The following is a 15,136-nucleotide window of genomic DNA, read 5'->3' as shown; positions in this document are numbered from 1 at the left end:
CCGCCGCTTTCTACAACCGATCCGGTTTAAAAGAGTCATCAAGCTCGAATTTCAGCAACCCTTTGGCACAATTGAAAAGCTGATCCAATCGGAGGGGATCACCGGCGGGCGTTGAAGGCTCTGCCGGAAGCCCCATCAGCAATAAAAGGCGGTTGATGCTCTAAGCCACATCTTAAAGAGCAACTCCAGACTTTCACCAAGGAGGCCATCATAGCCTGCAGCTAGAAAGGCCCAAATCCTCATGACTGAACGCGAAAACGAGATCCCCGAATCTAGACGCCAGCTGCAGGTAACAGAGAAAGCAACGCGGGAGCGACTCGCAAGCTTGGAGGGAAGAGAACTGTCTTACCAGGCGACCGAGTTATTCTACCCCCTTGATGAGTACGATGACTGCGAATGGTACGGCAAGACAATCAGAATAGCATCCATATTTTGTTTTGGGTTTCTCTCTTAAACGCGAGAATGAACTACCGCATGGTGGGCATTGAGCCCTGCAAATTATCGCCGTCTATCTCGATGTGGCGAAACTTCTCAAAGCGACAACCGTGCAAGCCAATTGGCTCAGTCACCAACCATCGACTCTGCGGATCTTACTCAGCGTAATGAGAAGTCATCACCAGGTGGGATACATTACGAGCCAAGAAGATTGAAAAGGGTGATACTGCTCAGAAGACAGGGTCCCAATGGTCACCTGCTGAGGATGAACTCATTCGGAATTGACCCAGTGATCAGCGAAGCAAGTGTGTCGCGGCCTTTCAGAAGAAGTTCCCGATGACTTCACAAAAATGTATAGATACAACAGGAAGAGAGTTTCATATCTATCTATGCTAAGTAACAAACAAACAGGCACAGACACTTGCAGGAGAATATCTGTTGAATTAAAACGACATCTTTGTCACCGAGGTTCCATCAGACCCACTTCTCTCCGGAGCTCTAATCACTAGTCCCAAATAGGCAACTTGGACATTGAATTGAAGGTGGCATTCTCAACATTCATCCCCAGCACTCCCATCTTCAACTTCACGATCTCGGTTTCCAACTCTCGTTCTTCCACCTCAATCAAAACCTCCCAAGATGGCCGCCGACGCCCCCGCCACGAGGCCCAAGAAGCAGGCCTCGTTCCTCAACAAGGCCTACCTCGTCCTCTACAACTTCATCTCGACCGTGCTGTGGGCGACGGTCCTTGGCCGCACCGTCTCCCTGTTTGTCCTCCATGGACCCGAGTTTGTGTATCCGTATGCTGGCGAGTTTACAAAGTGGACGCAGACGCTGGCTGGCATGGAGGTTCTGCACTCTCTGCTCGGTAATTCCCCCTGATCTATACCTCGAAAGCTCAAGGCTAATAATTTTCCAGGCGTCGTTCGCGCTCCCCTCGTCACGACCCTCATGCAGGTCTCGTCGCGCTTCCTCCTCGTCTGGTGCATCGTCGACGTTTTCCCTTACCTCGCCCAGTCGCCCTTCTACTCGTCCATGCTGGTCGCCTGGTCCGTCACCGAGATCATCCGCTACTCCTTCTTCGCCCTCACGCTGTCGGGTTTCCAGCCCAAGGCCCTGACCTGGCTGCGTTACAACACCTTCTTCGTGCTCTACCCCATTGGCATCTTTAGCGAGTGCACCCTCATCTGGCTGGCTACGGAGCCTGCCGCCGAGCTGGGCGACCCGTACAAGTGGGCTCTCTACACTATCCTGGGTATCTATGTTCCTGGTGAGTGGATCCGGATACGATTGCTGAAGAGAAAGACAGGGTCTTGGTGCTGACTGCGAATAGGATCTTACATCCTGTACACTCACATGATGACCCAGAGGCGCAAGGTTATGCGCAACCTCAAGGCCCAGAGTGGAAAGGCCCAGTAAAGGATAGAACAGGCAGATAAAAAAGGAGGTGGATAAAAAGGAGCGATTTCGTCTGGGATAGAAACACTACGTGCATTAGAAGCCATGCGCAATTGTATAACAGGGATATCGACAAAGCCCAAGTTAATAAAGTCTAGAAAATAGAAGCCAATCTAACTAGAAAACCAACACTCTTACTCGAGCGATTTGTTCAAGCCAACGGAGCCTCCTCGATAGGTGCATCCTCAATCATTGGCTTCTCCTCGGCACTTGTCTCGTACCATCCATTCTGAAGCCACTCCGCGATCAAGTCTGTAGCATCTTGCGCTAGCTTGTCATACCCTGGGTTCTCCCTGGGAGTAAACATGTCTAACAATCGTTAGTCCATCATCATACCAGGATCGCACCATGGCTAACTCACGCATATGCGCCCCCGTCTCGTCCGTCGCCTTGTCATTGATGGCTTCCTTCCATGTCCCTCCTGGCTGCTTCTTGGGAAGATTGCAAAACGTCCTGTCTGGGCCAAGAACCGTCCCGACTACGTTGGTCTGCTTGGGCGGAGCTGCCTTTCCAAGCCTGGTGTATAGGTTGGCAAAGCCCACGTCTAGCTCTTCTCGAAGCTGTAGGAGAAACGCTACTCTCTTACGCAGCTCCTCTCCTCGGGCAAGACACCCGACAAACTCAAGGTGCGACGTCGCCCACGAGAAACCCTCGCTCAGGTTATCGCGATTCATCCAGGCTGCCGCACCTCCAGCGGCCACTGCTCCCGCAGCTCCCGCGTACATGGCCATCTTGCCCCATTTCCCCCATCCACCGCCCGACGCCGCCGGGGGAGCCGGAAGGGCGCCGGCCGTCTTTGGAGGTGCCGGGGATGTAGACGGCGAGCTGGCCTGCTTGGCTCCCCAGAGCGATGCGCCGAGGCCGCTGAGCTGCGAGATGGCGCTGGCAGCCTGCGCCGCATTCGTATACTGGGTCTCAGCACCGTGCGCCACGACTCCCGGGGAGATTCCAAGGTAGGGAGTGTCAAAGGCTAGAACGCCCTGGATGTAGGGGAACATGAGGGCATTGAACGTGGGCGTCTCTGACTTTTCGATGCCGTCCTCTGTGTAGATGGGTTTCTCAGAGGCGAGGCTGATGAGCATCTCAGCAGCGACGATGCCACCCATGGAATGTCCGATGAGGATGGTGCGCACAGAAGGCTCTATAGTCGGCGACGGTGTACCAGCCGCGACCTCCATATCAATGACCTTGTTCTGTAGCCTAGATAATCTTGATCAGTGGCTGTGATATACATCCTTGGATATTCGGTACTCACCAGTCGCGGAAGCGACTCACGCACTGGCCCAGATCCCCACGAGTCTCATACTTGGGATACACGACCGCCTCAACATTGATCTTGGGCAGAGCCTCTGCGACAAGATTGCGCAGGTCCTTTGTGAACTGGTAGTCGACACCAAACGTGTCCTCGCCGCCCTGGGGTGATAAGACAAGTCAGCCGCTGACATTGCGGGGGAGGGGCAAAGCACTACCACCAACCTTGAAGCCGTGGATGAAACAGAGGAGAAGAGTCTTTTTCATCTTGTCGACGACCCATCCATCTACTTTTGTAATGGGTGATGCTGATTGTCTACTGTCTATTGGCTGGAAAGTGCAGGATATATGTAGATGCCACGGTTCATGTGGCGAATGATGTATAAAGTAGAGAGATTCAACGGTTGAGCTGCCTGACAGGAATCCACAAGACCAGAGACGGACACACAGACACCTGACCTCGAAACGCCATCCATACGGTACAGCCACCTGCAGCTCCAAGTCTCAGTAATAAATGATCACTCACAGTTAAGCAAGGCCGACTTGATTGTCTCAACTTCTATTACAATACAACTAGCTACTTTATCTCTGCAGAAAAGACCAACTTGGCCAGCCCCTTGCGAGCTTGATACCATCTCCAAGCCCTCCTCTTTGGCCCTGCCCGCCGAGGAAATCGACCTTGGACGATGACTATCTTTCTTATTTGGTATTTGATTTCCTTCCTCCCCCTCGCTTCATCCTTGCTTGGCTTTCATCCTTCCTGGAATAATGTTTATGTCACCCATCCTGCCCAACGCCGTTGCATATATCATCAAACAGTCAGTCACTCCCCTCGCGATCCCTGCCCAAGCGCCATCTATGGCCGCTCTCAAGAACCAATGCGATCAAATGATTTAGACGCCCTTGTTGTACATTTTCCGCATCAATTTCTCCATCCTCTGTCGGTGTCGATGCAGCACGTCTCTCATTCCTCATCGCTCTGGGCCGCAGTGCTGCCACCGTTCGGTTCCCTGGAGCTGCTCGAAATTAACTTGATCCGCGTTCCGCTGGGCTGTGGTGTGCCGCCGCTTCCTGAGGGGGCCACTGAGCTCTCGTTGCCTCCCTCTTCAAGCTCTTGGAGCTCGGCATGCGCTGCCATTTCTTCTTGATACTTGGTGTTGAAGAATTCCTAAAACAGGTCAGAAATGTGTTCACAATCAATCCTCTTATAGCATAATCACTCACCTCCATGATCTTAGCATCCTGGTACAGGATGCTTCCATCCTCGTTATAGGTTTGACAGTTGCGGATCATCAGCTCAATGTCCTTTCGCATCGCGCTCAGGCACGTGTATTCCTCCTTCTTAATCCGTGTCTGGATCTGGTTCATGCAGATGGGATTCTGGATGATGACGTAGTAGTCGGCGTAGTCACGCTTGGGCGGCAGCTTGACAAAGGGCCCGATGATGAGGCGCTTTCCGGGATCCGACTCGTCATCCTCTGGCGGTTCAATGTCATCCACTTCCAGAGTCATCAGAGCCTCATACAGAGTTCGAAGACTCTTCTGCAGCACCTCCCGTTGATGAGGAGGAATACGCGACTCGAGGCTGACCTTGCTGGGGCGACCTTGTGGTCCGCGTCGCTTCTTAGCCGGTGGCTCCTCTCCGTCCTCAGCCTTGCGCTTTTCGTTCTTGCTGCCAGGCTTGCGTCCTCGCTTCTTTGGAGTCTCGATTTCTTCCGTGCTGGCGCGACTGGCTGCAGGTGACCCGCCCATCGAGTTGCCTATGGCCTGCCTCTTTATCTTGTTGACTTCTCGCTTGTCCTTGCGAGCCTGTTTACGGGCCGCGGCCGCCTCGGGAGAGTCCTCGTCGTCATCCACTGCCATGAGCCACTGCTCTTCCGTGAGACCATCATCGTATCGAACCTTGGTGCGCTCACGAGCTCCACGGCCAAGGACAACCTCTTCCGTCTCCTCCGAGATGGGGTTGCCTTCGTTGAGGTAGATGTCAGGCAACTCATCCTCGCCCATGAGTCGAGGTTTGCCACCTGGCTTGCCATAAGGCGAGATCTTCTGTCTCTCCTCATCCATCTTCTGGAAAAGGACCATCTCAGCGTCGCTGCGAGCCAGCATCATGTTGAGCTCCTCGTCTTCCATCTCATCTTGTTCACCAGACTCGGCCATATCGGCAGTTTCCAGAAGTGTTCGAAGCATTGCATCACGGTCTGTTTCCGACGACTTATTATCGAAGCGACCGGCCTGAATGACCTTGCCATCCATATCCAACTTGAATCGCGCTCGCTCCAGAATCTTCTCTTCCACCGAGTTGGAGCTGATGAGTCGGAGAATTCGGACTTCGTTCTTCTGACCAATACGATGCGCACGATCCTGAGCCTGCAAATCCTGATGGGGGTTCCAATCAGAGTCGTAGATGATGACGGTATCGGCGGTTTGCAAGTTGAGACCGAGACCACCAGCACGGGTCGAGAGCAAGAACATGAAGTACTTGGAGTCGGGTTGATTGAACTCTCGGAGCAAGTCAGAACGCTCGTCCGACTTTGTTGTACCATCCAGTCGAAGATACTCGACTCGCTTGTAACGCAGGTAGTCCTCCATGATGTCCATGATCGCAGTCATCTGGAAGAACATCAGGACTCGATGTCCGGTTGCCTGATACTTGGGCAGAATTCGGTCGAGCAATTCGAACTTGCCCGCAGTTCGCCACAGCAGATCGTTACTGATGCTCAAAGGGTTCATGACGTTCTCGACAACATCAAACACAAACGGATGGTTGCAAAGCTTTCGAAGTTGCATAATCATGTTGCTCAGACCACGAGCACCAGTCTTGCCGCCCTTGCCATCGCTGACAACGAGCTTGTTGTGTGTAACCATCTGCTTGTACAGCTTGGACTGAAGAGCAGAGAACTTGCACTTGATGACCTTTTCCGTCTTGTCCGGAAGATCCTTCTCGACATCCTTCTTCAAACGGCGGAGCAAGAAGGGACGCAGGACCTTGTGCAGACGACGAATGACGAGAATTTGCTCTTCTTCCGTAAGCTCCATCTTATCTTGGCCACCGGTATTGGCGAAGGGGTATTGAACCAATCGTCGAAGGTCTTGGAAGACTTGAAGATGTTGGGCAGAACAAAGTTGAGCATAGCCCACAACTCGGACAGGTTGTTTTGCAGCGGGGTACCAGTGAGAATGAGTCGGAAGCGGGTGTGGTAGTATTGTTGGATGGTGGCGCTCAACTTGGAGTTGGAGTTCTTCATTCGGTGACCTTCGTCGATGATCATGTGGAACCACTTGATCTTGCTGAGAACGGGTCGATCCTTGATGATGTACTCGTAGGTTGTTAGGAGGACCTGGAACTTGCCTTGGCGGATCTTATCCTGCTGCTGTTTACGAGCGTTGGGGGGGCCCTTGTAGACAATGCGGCTCACAGAAGGCGCCCATCGCTCAAACTCCAGGTTCCAGTTGGTGAGGGTACTGAGGGGAACGATGACCAGATAGGGTCCGGGCTGCTGCTTTCGCTCGATGAGGTAGGTAATCAGACTGATGGTCTGAATCGTCTTTCCGAGACCCATTTCATCAGCCAGGATACCGTTGAGGTTGTTGTTGTACAGAGAAATCATCCACTGAAGACCCTTGACCTGGTACTCCTTGAGCCTTCCACCAACGAGAATGTTGGCCTGCTCAGTAACCTCCTCCCGAATACGATGTGCCACAGCATAGTAGTCGACCTTCTTGTTGCTCTCTCCTTCCTCATCGTAGTCGCTCTCCTCCTCCATGGCTGGCTCGATTTCGTCACCGTAACGCTCAGCAGCCTGGCGCTGTTGGGCCTTAACCGACGACGCCAGCTGGTTGAGGAAGCCATCGGTCTGCCTGAGCAAGTGAGTGATACGAGTATCCTTGGCTTGATCAAGCAGCTTGAGGTATGCCTCTTCATCATCGGCCTTAAGAGCCTGCAGACGTTGCTTCGCGTTCCTCTCAATGCGCTTCTGCTCTTCCTTCTCGATGTTGAAGTGCTGTTGGTACATGAGACGTGCCAGCTTGTGCGACTTGGTGCGCCGGGAGGCAGCGGACTCTGTGACTTCTTGTTGGTGGCTGAAGATGGCACGGAGGAAGTCGCTGTGCTTCTTCTTCTCCCGATTCTCGCGGGCGTCGCGTTGCTGCTTCTCGAGCTTCTCGGTGATGCGAGCCTCGCGAACATTCTGCTTCTTCATGCGACGGTAGTTGGACCTGTTGGTAGTCATGGCAAGGTTGTCATAATGCATCATCTGACGACCAATCTTGTCCCGGAGTGCCCGTTGCTTAGCGTACAGCGCAATGCTCTTCATCTCAATAATTGCCTTGCGCTTCAGAGTATCATCGGCCTCCAGGTTCTCTTTGGACGAATCCCAATGAGCCAGGTCACCGGGCAGGTTCTTCAACTCGGCATATCGTTGTCTCATCCTATTTGAGACGACGACTTCCCGTTCATATCTCAGGTGGTCGAAGTCAATCCCGGTGGGGAAGACGCCCGGAATAAACCATCGGTTCTTGCGTTGCGAATGATCAAAGTATTTGATAGAGGAGCGGATCATGCTAGTACCGTAGGGAGATTTAACCGTTTTGAAGGTGTGCGCCTTGGGAGCCTGCGAGCTCTCATCTTGTGTGTCGGGCTCAGGGCCATCTTGCGAGGCCTTGCCGGCGTCGGGGCCAGGTTGGCTAGGCTTGACGGGCTGTGCCCCCTGAGGAGCATCGGCAACAGCAGCCTGTCTGCGTTGACGCTGGTTGAAAATGGCTTGTTGCAGCTGCGCAGAGACACCGGCGTTCTTTCCGAGGAGCTTGAACGCGTGGATCTGTTGCCTCAAGAGGCCGAGCTGCTGCTGAGTGAAATGGTTCGGAGTCGACGCAGTTGATGGAGAGGTACCCGCGGAGGCTGGTGTCGAGGTATTCTGAGTCGGCATCGCCGATGCGCTGAGCGCGTTGGAAGGAGGTTGCGTGGCTTGGGGAGTGGCCTGCTGAGGACGACCAGGTTGGACACCATTGGTAGATGCACCATTAGTCGCATTTTGCATCTGCTGTTGCTGTTGCTGCTGTTGTAATTGGAGCTGCTGTTGCTGTTGCAAATACTGTTGCTGGCTGCGGCGCATGTGCTGCTGTTGTTGAAAGTTAATCAAGAACTGCGATGCCTTGATGAATTCAGGGTCACTCTGGGAGACGCCCTGGTCTTTCATCTGCTTCAGTTTCTATCAAAGACGCGTCAGTATGGGCAGTACTAAATCAAGGTTCCGCGCCAGCATGAATTGACACATAAAGGGCGCGTCAGTAGAAGCTCATACCCTGAAAACCTCTTCAGCCTGCTGCTTGGTCATGCCTACGGGCATGGGCGCGCCGGGGTGCTGGACCGCCGGAGGAGCTTGCACCGACGCCATGGTGGTGAAGTGGTCGGGGGACGCGATGCCCTTGTACAGTATAAAGAGTAAATATCTCGATGTAGTGACGGCTACCTATGTTGCATGTCGTGCGAGGTATTCGCGGCCGGTGGTCGTCGCGCAAGCCGCCTAGCGTATCGGGGGTTGTCGCGAAAGGAAAAAACGTTTTGTTCAAGAAAGTAGGAGCGAAAACGAGCGCGTCGAGGTCGGAACGGAAAGGCAATGGGTGGGAAAAAAGTTGTTAGGATGGTCGAGGTGAGAGCGACACGTCGTGGAGGGCGCGTGGGACAGCCTTGGCGTGGACCGCGGCCTCAGAGCAAGTAGGAGCGCGGCGAGAGTCACGAGAAAGGACACTCGAGGCTTCAAGAAAGGTCGAGGACTGAAAGGAAAAGTGTGTGATGTGGCGACGGGGCGCGTTTGGGGCCGGTGCCGGGGATCGGGGCGGCGTGCAAATCGCGTGCAACACGGATTTGGCGACTTCTCGAGATGGGAGCCGATGGTTTGAGAGGGCCCTGGCGATTTTTTGGATGCGCGCACTCGCCGGTTGATGATGGGGGAGTAGTGAAGACACAGCTGGACAAGATGCGGCGTGATGGTTGGTGCGGTATTGAGGCGGCTGGGCACAGTATTTTTCAGCACGGCCCCCTGCAAGAGGGGACCGCAAGCATGTAGGCTCCAATGGGGCCTGAGGCACCCAGTATTTCTGTATTAGATAAGCAATAGGATGCTTCTGGTTGGCTAGTTGGTTGACTATCATTACAAGCACGTGACATCCCCAAGCACCCTCACGCTGCTGGCAGGGTGTATTCTCCATGGTTGATGTTCTGAAGCACAAAAGATATCGAGCAGGTGTCCGTTTGGAAGCGAGATCGTCGCTCCCATTCTCACAAACACTGTGGCTTCGAGCTCCACAAACGGGCGGGTGGAAAACCAATCCTGCCTGGCCTTGGTTGCAGATTCCTGGAGTGGCTGCGCCCCGGTGCTGTTACGGAATGGCTCAAGGCATGTTACACGGAGCCTAGAAAAGAAACTTCTTTGGTCTGGACTGTCCGTTTGCTGGACTCTTGTCCCGACGGCAAGGAATTGGTCAGGATGCATCAGCGCCCTCACCTCTTGAGCCTCTTCTTGTCAGGGCCCGCTTCCTCCTCGTCGCTCAACTCGGCGTACTGAGTCTCAGGCTGCGTCTTACTCCAGGCCTTGGTGAACATGGGATCACTCTTGGCCTTGTCAGCGTACTTCAACAAAGCTTCTCGTGGATCTTCGTGCAGCATGCGCGCAAGTGGGATATTCTCCGCGACATGCTTCTCGTCCGGCTGGTTCTTCTGGAAAGGTGTCTGTTGGGGTATATGCGGTCGTCGTGGATCCTTCGATCGGCCTGATGCGGTAACTCCAGATTTCCTTGATCCTCCCATGGCGCCCGGTGTCACAATAGAATCGCCGGATATGCCAAGGGACTGATCCATCGTCAATTCAGGGTTGTCGTCGATATGGCGCTTCTTCGGGGCTCGCGACATGACATCTACCGCTCCTCGAGTCGACATCTGGGGGTTGTACAAGACGTGTGTCTCGGCATTAGCTGAACCTGTGATGATCTGGTTAATCTTGGGATGCCAATCCACTGTGATGAGGGGCGATCCAGGCGTTATGGGAGTGACATGTTCCGCGCGCAGATTGCCCGGGTTCAGAATATGGAGATGGCCTGTGGCAGAGCCTGTAATGATGCTAGTCGAGTTCGGCGCGTATTTGATATTGCTCGTCGGGTAGTGATCCGAAGTCGAGGGGTGCGAAACCGTGACGAGAGGTTTGGTGAATTTGCGGGTATCCCAGAGCTTGATCAAGTCGTCGCCACCTCGCGTAACCACCATGCGACCATCTGAAGAAATATCGATGCCGCTGGTCCATGTCTGAGACTTGTGGGCATCGCGAATCTCCCCTGCCGGTCGCGAGAAAGGGCTGTTGCCGCTGTACATGACAAGTGAGCCATCGAGAGCCGCCGCGACGAGAATGTTGTTGCCTCCCTGTGCTGGAGTTCCCCATGCGACCGCAGTCATCTTGGTACGGCCAGCAGAACCTGCGGCCTTGGACTTGAAAACAACGACATCCCTTTGCTTGCGCTTGTTGTTGATGTCCCAGATTCTGAGGGTGCTATCCGTACCAGCAGTAACGCAAAGGTTCTTGTCAGTGGGATGCCATGTCCCTGTTGAAATCTCGGAAATGTGACCCTTGGTGTTGTTCATGTCACGAAGGTACATATCTCCCTTCACAAACTCTGTGATAATGTCGCCGTCTCGAGACATGATCTTGGCCTGCGGGTGCGCGGAAACACAGAGGAAAACACCTCCAGCGAGAGGATTGAACTCAATATGGTGAATGGGATGGGATTCGGAGCTCGCTGCCGACGCCTTCGTCTCGTAGGGATCAACGGTTCGAAATGCTCGCAATGTGGTCGGGGTCATGGAAGCAAAATCGTGAAGCTTAATAAAGCAATCTGTCGAAGCGGTCGCTAATCGTCCTCCCGCAGGATCCAGGGAAACAGTGGTCACGGCGCGGTCGTGGGTCTTGAGTACGAGTTCGTGAGATACGGGAAATTCATCTTCGTCGTCAGAATCGTCCGAGTCATCGCTATCGTCGTCGTCGTCGCTCGAATCCTGCTTCTTCTTGGGTTCCTGGATCTTCTTGCCCTGTCCACCGCTGGCTTCGGGCGCGCTGATGGGCACCGTTCTGCGACTCCGGTCGATCTGGGCTGCGATATCGGCTTCCTTCGACTTCTTGCCAAATGACGTGGGCAGGAAAGCCCTCATGGGATCGTCCTCGGCCAGATCAGGCGCCTCGACCTCGAAATCATCGTCGGAACTCATGGCGGGCAGCTCGATTGCCAGACGCCAAAGAGGGTAGGGGAAAAGAGGAGGAGGAAGGTTACGTGGGGGGCGAGGGAGGGTGGGCGAGATTTAACAAGTGGCAGGCAGGCGGGTGGTGGCCTTGTCAAGCGGCTTTGCCAGGCGACGCTGCAGTGGTTGGGTTGGGCTTTGCTTTGCTTTGCATTGGGAAAATGTCTTTCGTCCACCGCCCCGATTATTTTAGGCGTTTGCGGGGGTGAGATGGTAGGGATGGGTTATCATCTCATCAACTGCCGATTCTGAATCACACGCTCGAAACCTCTGCGAGACGACTGGTTTCCATGTGACGGCTTTCTTTTGCTCTATGTAACCTGTCGATTCACTATCCTGGACGCCGTACCTTTGATACGAGTTCCGAAACTCAAGTCTGGCCTCCCTTTGATCTCTGGTGATGTTTGCGCTCCTGAGTTGTTCACCAGACCGCCAGGTGGAGTCCCTTCTCTTGGTCCGGTTTTCATTGACATGCCACGACGCCACGTAGATGGTGTCACTCTGAGGATTCTTCCGGCTAGACCTGGAGCACACCGTAATTTACATGGCTAAGTCTGTACGCTAAGCTGGGGTTTGGGTTTCTCAAGCTTCGTGACCTTCCTTTGCGTCACGGGTTCAACTCGATCGGCAATATGGGGCACTTTTCTCATTATTATTTATGCCTAAAGATTCTCAATGACTACGGTTAGAAACGTTTGAGGGACATAAGTTAGGTTTCAAATCCCTGGTTGGGTAGCGGCGGAGGGTAGAAGTTGGTCATTCACCAGGTTCAGAATACGGCAACCCGCGTGAATCACACCCAGCCACACAAGCTCGACAGAAACTCAATAATCATCTACAGCGATATTTGACTAGTAATTTTCACAATATGGCCATGAAAAACCACAGTTTCCTCCATTTTATCCCCTATTACTTTAACTGATCTGTCTCGGTCTCAAGTTGAAATCAAGCTCCCTGATTGGCCACTCACCGATGCCGGCTCCGTAGCTGGACGCTCACCGAGAACCCGTCACTCTTGACGCGAATGAAACTCCCAAGCGGTTCCTTCTTCACCATCACGTCAAAATGCCACCAGATCCAATTCTAGACGAGGGCGAGCAATATGCTTCCTCTGAGGACTCCGACTTCGCCCCAGATGCTGCGCCCGACCAAGCTTCCGACCATTCTGGCTCCGAAGACGGCGACGACAGACTAAAGCGACCTGCAAATAGGCAAGAGGCCGACGAGGCGGGCTATGATAACTCGGGCGACGAGGCCATCATAAAAAGAGGAGAGAAGCGACGCAAAAGGACAAAAGGGAAGGGGGCCAACGGCGACGAAGATGAAGGGGGAGAAGGTGGCTTAATCAAGACTCGAAGGCAGCGGGCGGCAGAGTAAGGGTGCTTTTCAGAGGCCGGAAGACAGGATTTGCTAACATTGGCACAGGAAAGAAGAGCGCAAATATGCTACGAACAACGAGCCCGTCACCGTCGATGTCGATGCCCTCTGGGCGCAGATGATTTCTGGAACCTCTACTGCTGGGAGCAAGGCCGATAGCTCGAATGCGGACACCAAAGATGCAGAGAAACAGGGTGAAAATGGTCAACCAACAGCCGATTCTTCCGCCGCCGATGATCCTTCAACCATGATACGAATCAAGCGCACATATAACTTTGCCGGTCGGGTACACACTGAGGAGAAGCTCGTCCCGCGCGACTCGGCCGAAGCCAAGCTCTATCTTACATCGCAAGACCCCGAGGCACCCACAGATAGCTCAACAAAGCAAGCCCCGAGAAAGGCCTTTCGATCAGCTTTCGAGCCCCGAATCGATATTCTGCCTCAACGAGCAGACCTCAACCTCGGCATGGCCGCGCGAATCAAGGCGGGCAAGGAAGCTCAGGCCAAGAAGCTCAACGTGGTGGAAAAGAGTCGCATGGACTGGGCCGGCTACGTAGACAAGGAGGGCATCAAGGACGAGCTCGAACTGGCGGGCAAGTCTAAGGACTCGTACATGGCCAGAGAAGACTTTTTGGCAAAGAGCGAGGCCCGGAGAGACGAGGAGTCAAGAAGGGCAAGATTGGCCGGGAAGGCCTAAGTTTTTGTTCAGCATTACTGGCGTTGGGGATAATGATACCATGGGTCATGTCATGTACCATAGGGATGGATGGCTTCACTTAAGGTCTAAGCTTCCCAAGAAAAGCACATATGTATAACAGACTTGGTTTTTACCATCAGGATACGAATAGATCAGGCCATAAATCGTCTTCTTCTCCTATAGCTTCTATGAGCGTCTGTCTTGATGTCCAAGACGTTATCGTATCTATGGTGGGGCAGCCTTGCAAGGCTGAGAAGCACCACCCAAAAATTTCCATGTCGACACCCATCCAGCCTCTTCTTTCACCAATCCGCAACCAACAGACCTTGCCCAACATGGCCGTGCTAGGCAAGCGCAAAGCTCGCTCCGAGCCCTCAATCTCCAAGGAAGACGCCGCTGCCATTTTCCGCCGGCATTTCGAAGCACAATTCGCTCCGCTACCTGGCGCAGATGTCGAGTCCAAGTCAAAAGCTACGAAGCGCGACAACGAAGATGAGGACGGAACCAGCGTAGACAGCGATGAGGAGGATGACGATGAAGAAGAAGGATCCAATGACGACAATGAATGGGGTGGTCTCTCGGATGATGAGCAAAGCGAGGAGGAAGAGGGTGAGTCTCGCAAAGCAGCCATGGCGACAGATGGTTAACATCAAGCAGAAGTTTCAACGATAGAGGTCGTAGACCACTCAGGCGCACAGCCACCCAAGCCGACAACAATGTCAAAACGAGAGCTCAAAGCCTTTATGGTAATTATTCAGCCTCCCTATCTGTTCATTCCTCTCATCTAACACATCTCCTCAGTCATCACGTCCCCCAGACCAAACTTCTCGCAAAACCGAACCGTCGACAGCGCCCGCAGCCTCCTCCTCATCTACACTCCCCGAAGATGCCCCTTCTCTCCTAGCCCAAGATCTCGAACTCCGCCGACTCCTCGCTGAATCCCATCTCCTCGCCCCGGCCATCAACGGTGCAGGACATGCTGTTGCGGCCAAGGCATTCGACGCCGGTCGCACCCGCAACAAGGCAACCGATCTGCGCATCCAGGCCCTGGGGTCCAAGATTTCTATCCACAAGCAGGAGAAAATGCCCATGAACATGCGCAAGGGTATCGTTGCCGCGGCGGGTGCACGCGAGGCAAAGCGAAGGAGAGAAGCCAAAGAGAACGGAGTCATCCTCGAGCGCGAAACAGGCAAGAAAGGGCGCCGGGAGAGGAAAAGGGGCTTTGGTGTGGACCGTCCTGGTGTGGGTAGGCTCAAGGGAGCCGAGTTGCGACTCAGCGACAGAGACATCAGGGGTATTGAAGGGAGCAGAGATGCATTTGGCCGAAGGGGAAGAAGGTAGACATGGGCCGGGTCGTCTTATCACAGGCTTCGGGTGCAGGATTATAGAGTCAAATTGCACAAACATAGTTCTCTCTCTCTAATGTGCTGTACATTCGACCATGTCTGGTCAAGAACACATGTTCTCAAGTCTGATGTCGAGACATTTTGTCCCTCTCAAGAAAGGATAGCAACCATATATATACAGGTTGCGTCCTCTTCACATCCCGTCTCAATGCAACACTGTTCTCCTTCATGTCGCTCAATGCCCTCAGACAGGAGCTTTTCCCTCAGGCCATCCGAGCATAAATCTAT

General features: G+C 53.6%; 7 protein-coding genes across 7 annotated transcripts; 3 read left to right on the top strand and 4 right to left on the bottom strand.

The window, feature by feature from the left end:
* Nucleotides 1-1,074: 1,074 nt before the first annotated feature.
* Nucleotides 1,075-1,854, top strand: MRS44_003206 (uncharacterized protein; the record flags this gene model as incomplete). Its single annotated transcript, XM_046275317.2, has 3 exons — nt 1,075-1,303; nt 1,355-1,705; nt 1,769-1,854. The coding sequence occupies 3 exons, from the start codon at nt 1,075-1,077 to the stop codon at nt 1,852-1,854; spliced, it is 666 nt and encodes a 221-aa protein (XP_046137314.1).
* A 190-nt stretch (nt 1,855-2,044) lies between these two features.
* On the bottom strand, nt 2,045-3,411 carry MRS44_003205 (uncharacterized protein; the record flags this gene model as incomplete). The annotated part of the gene is made up of 4 exons (XM_046275316.2): nt 2,045-2,202; nt 2,255-3,093; nt 3,149-3,306; nt 3,370-3,411. 4 exons carry the CDS (start codon nt 3,409-3,411, stop codon nt 2,045-2,047), a joined length of 1,197 nt encoding a protein of 398 aa, XP_046137313.1.
* A 697-nt stretch (nt 3,412-4,108) lies between these two features.
* Nucleotides 4,109-8,540, bottom strand: MRS44_003204 (uncharacterized protein; the record flags this gene model as incomplete). The annotated part of the gene is made up of 4 exons (XM_065623129.1): nt 4,109-4,312; nt 4,369-6,245; nt 6,317-8,354; nt 8,448-8,540. 4 exons carry the CDS (start codon nt 8,538-8,540, stop codon nt 4,109-4,111), a joined length of 4,212 nt encoding a protein of 1,403 aa, XP_065479201.1.
* A 241-nt stretch (nt 8,541-8,781) lies between these two features.
* On the bottom strand, nt 8,782-9,354 carry MRS44_003203 (uncharacterized protein; the record flags this gene model as incomplete). Its single annotated transcript, XM_065623128.1, has 1 exon — nt 8,782-9,354. One exon carries the CDS (start codon nt 9,352-9,354, stop codon nt 8,782-8,784), a length of 573 nt encoding a protein of 190 aa, XP_065479200.1.
* A 292-nt stretch (nt 9,355-9,646) lies between these two features.
* On the bottom strand, nt 9,647-11,398 carry MRS44_003202 (uncharacterized protein; the record flags this gene model as incomplete). Its single annotated transcript, XM_046268369.2, has 1 exon — nt 9,647-11,398. The coding sequence occupies one exon, from the start codon at nt 11,396-11,398 to the stop codon at nt 9,647-9,649; it is 1,752 nt and encodes a 583-aa protein (XP_046137311.1).
* Nucleotides 11,399-12,493: 1,095 nt separating this feature from the next.
* On the top strand, nt 12,494-13,502 carry MRS44_003201 (uncharacterized protein; the record flags this gene model as incomplete). The annotated part of the gene is made up of 2 exons (XM_046280801.1): nt 12,494-12,801; nt 12,854-13,502. The coding sequence occupies 2 exons, from the start codon at nt 12,494-12,496 to the stop codon at nt 13,500-13,502; spliced, it is 957 nt and encodes a 318-aa protein (XP_046137310.1).
* A 335-nt stretch (nt 13,503-13,837) lies between these two features.
* MRS44_003200 (uncharacterized protein) lies at nt 13,838-14,843 on the top strand (the record flags this gene model as incomplete). The annotated part of the gene is made up of 3 exons (XM_046283878.2): nt 13,838-14,111; nt 14,160-14,248; nt 14,304-14,843. The coding sequence occupies 3 exons, from the start codon at nt 13,838-13,840 to the stop codon at nt 14,841-14,843; spliced, it is 903 nt and encodes a 300-aa protein (XP_046137309.1).
* Between the last annotated feature and the right edge of the window lie 293 nt (nt 14,844-15,136).

Source organism: Fusarium solani (assembly GCF_023522795.1).
Source record: "Fusarium solani strain SB1 chromosome Unknown bctg00000001, whole genome shotgun sequence".
Classification (NCBI taxonomy): domain Eukaryota; kingdom Fungi; phylum Ascomycota; class Sordariomycetes; order Hypocreales; family Nectriaceae; genus Fusarium; species Fusarium solani.
This window is presented reverse-complemented; position numbering and strand designations above follow the sequence as displayed.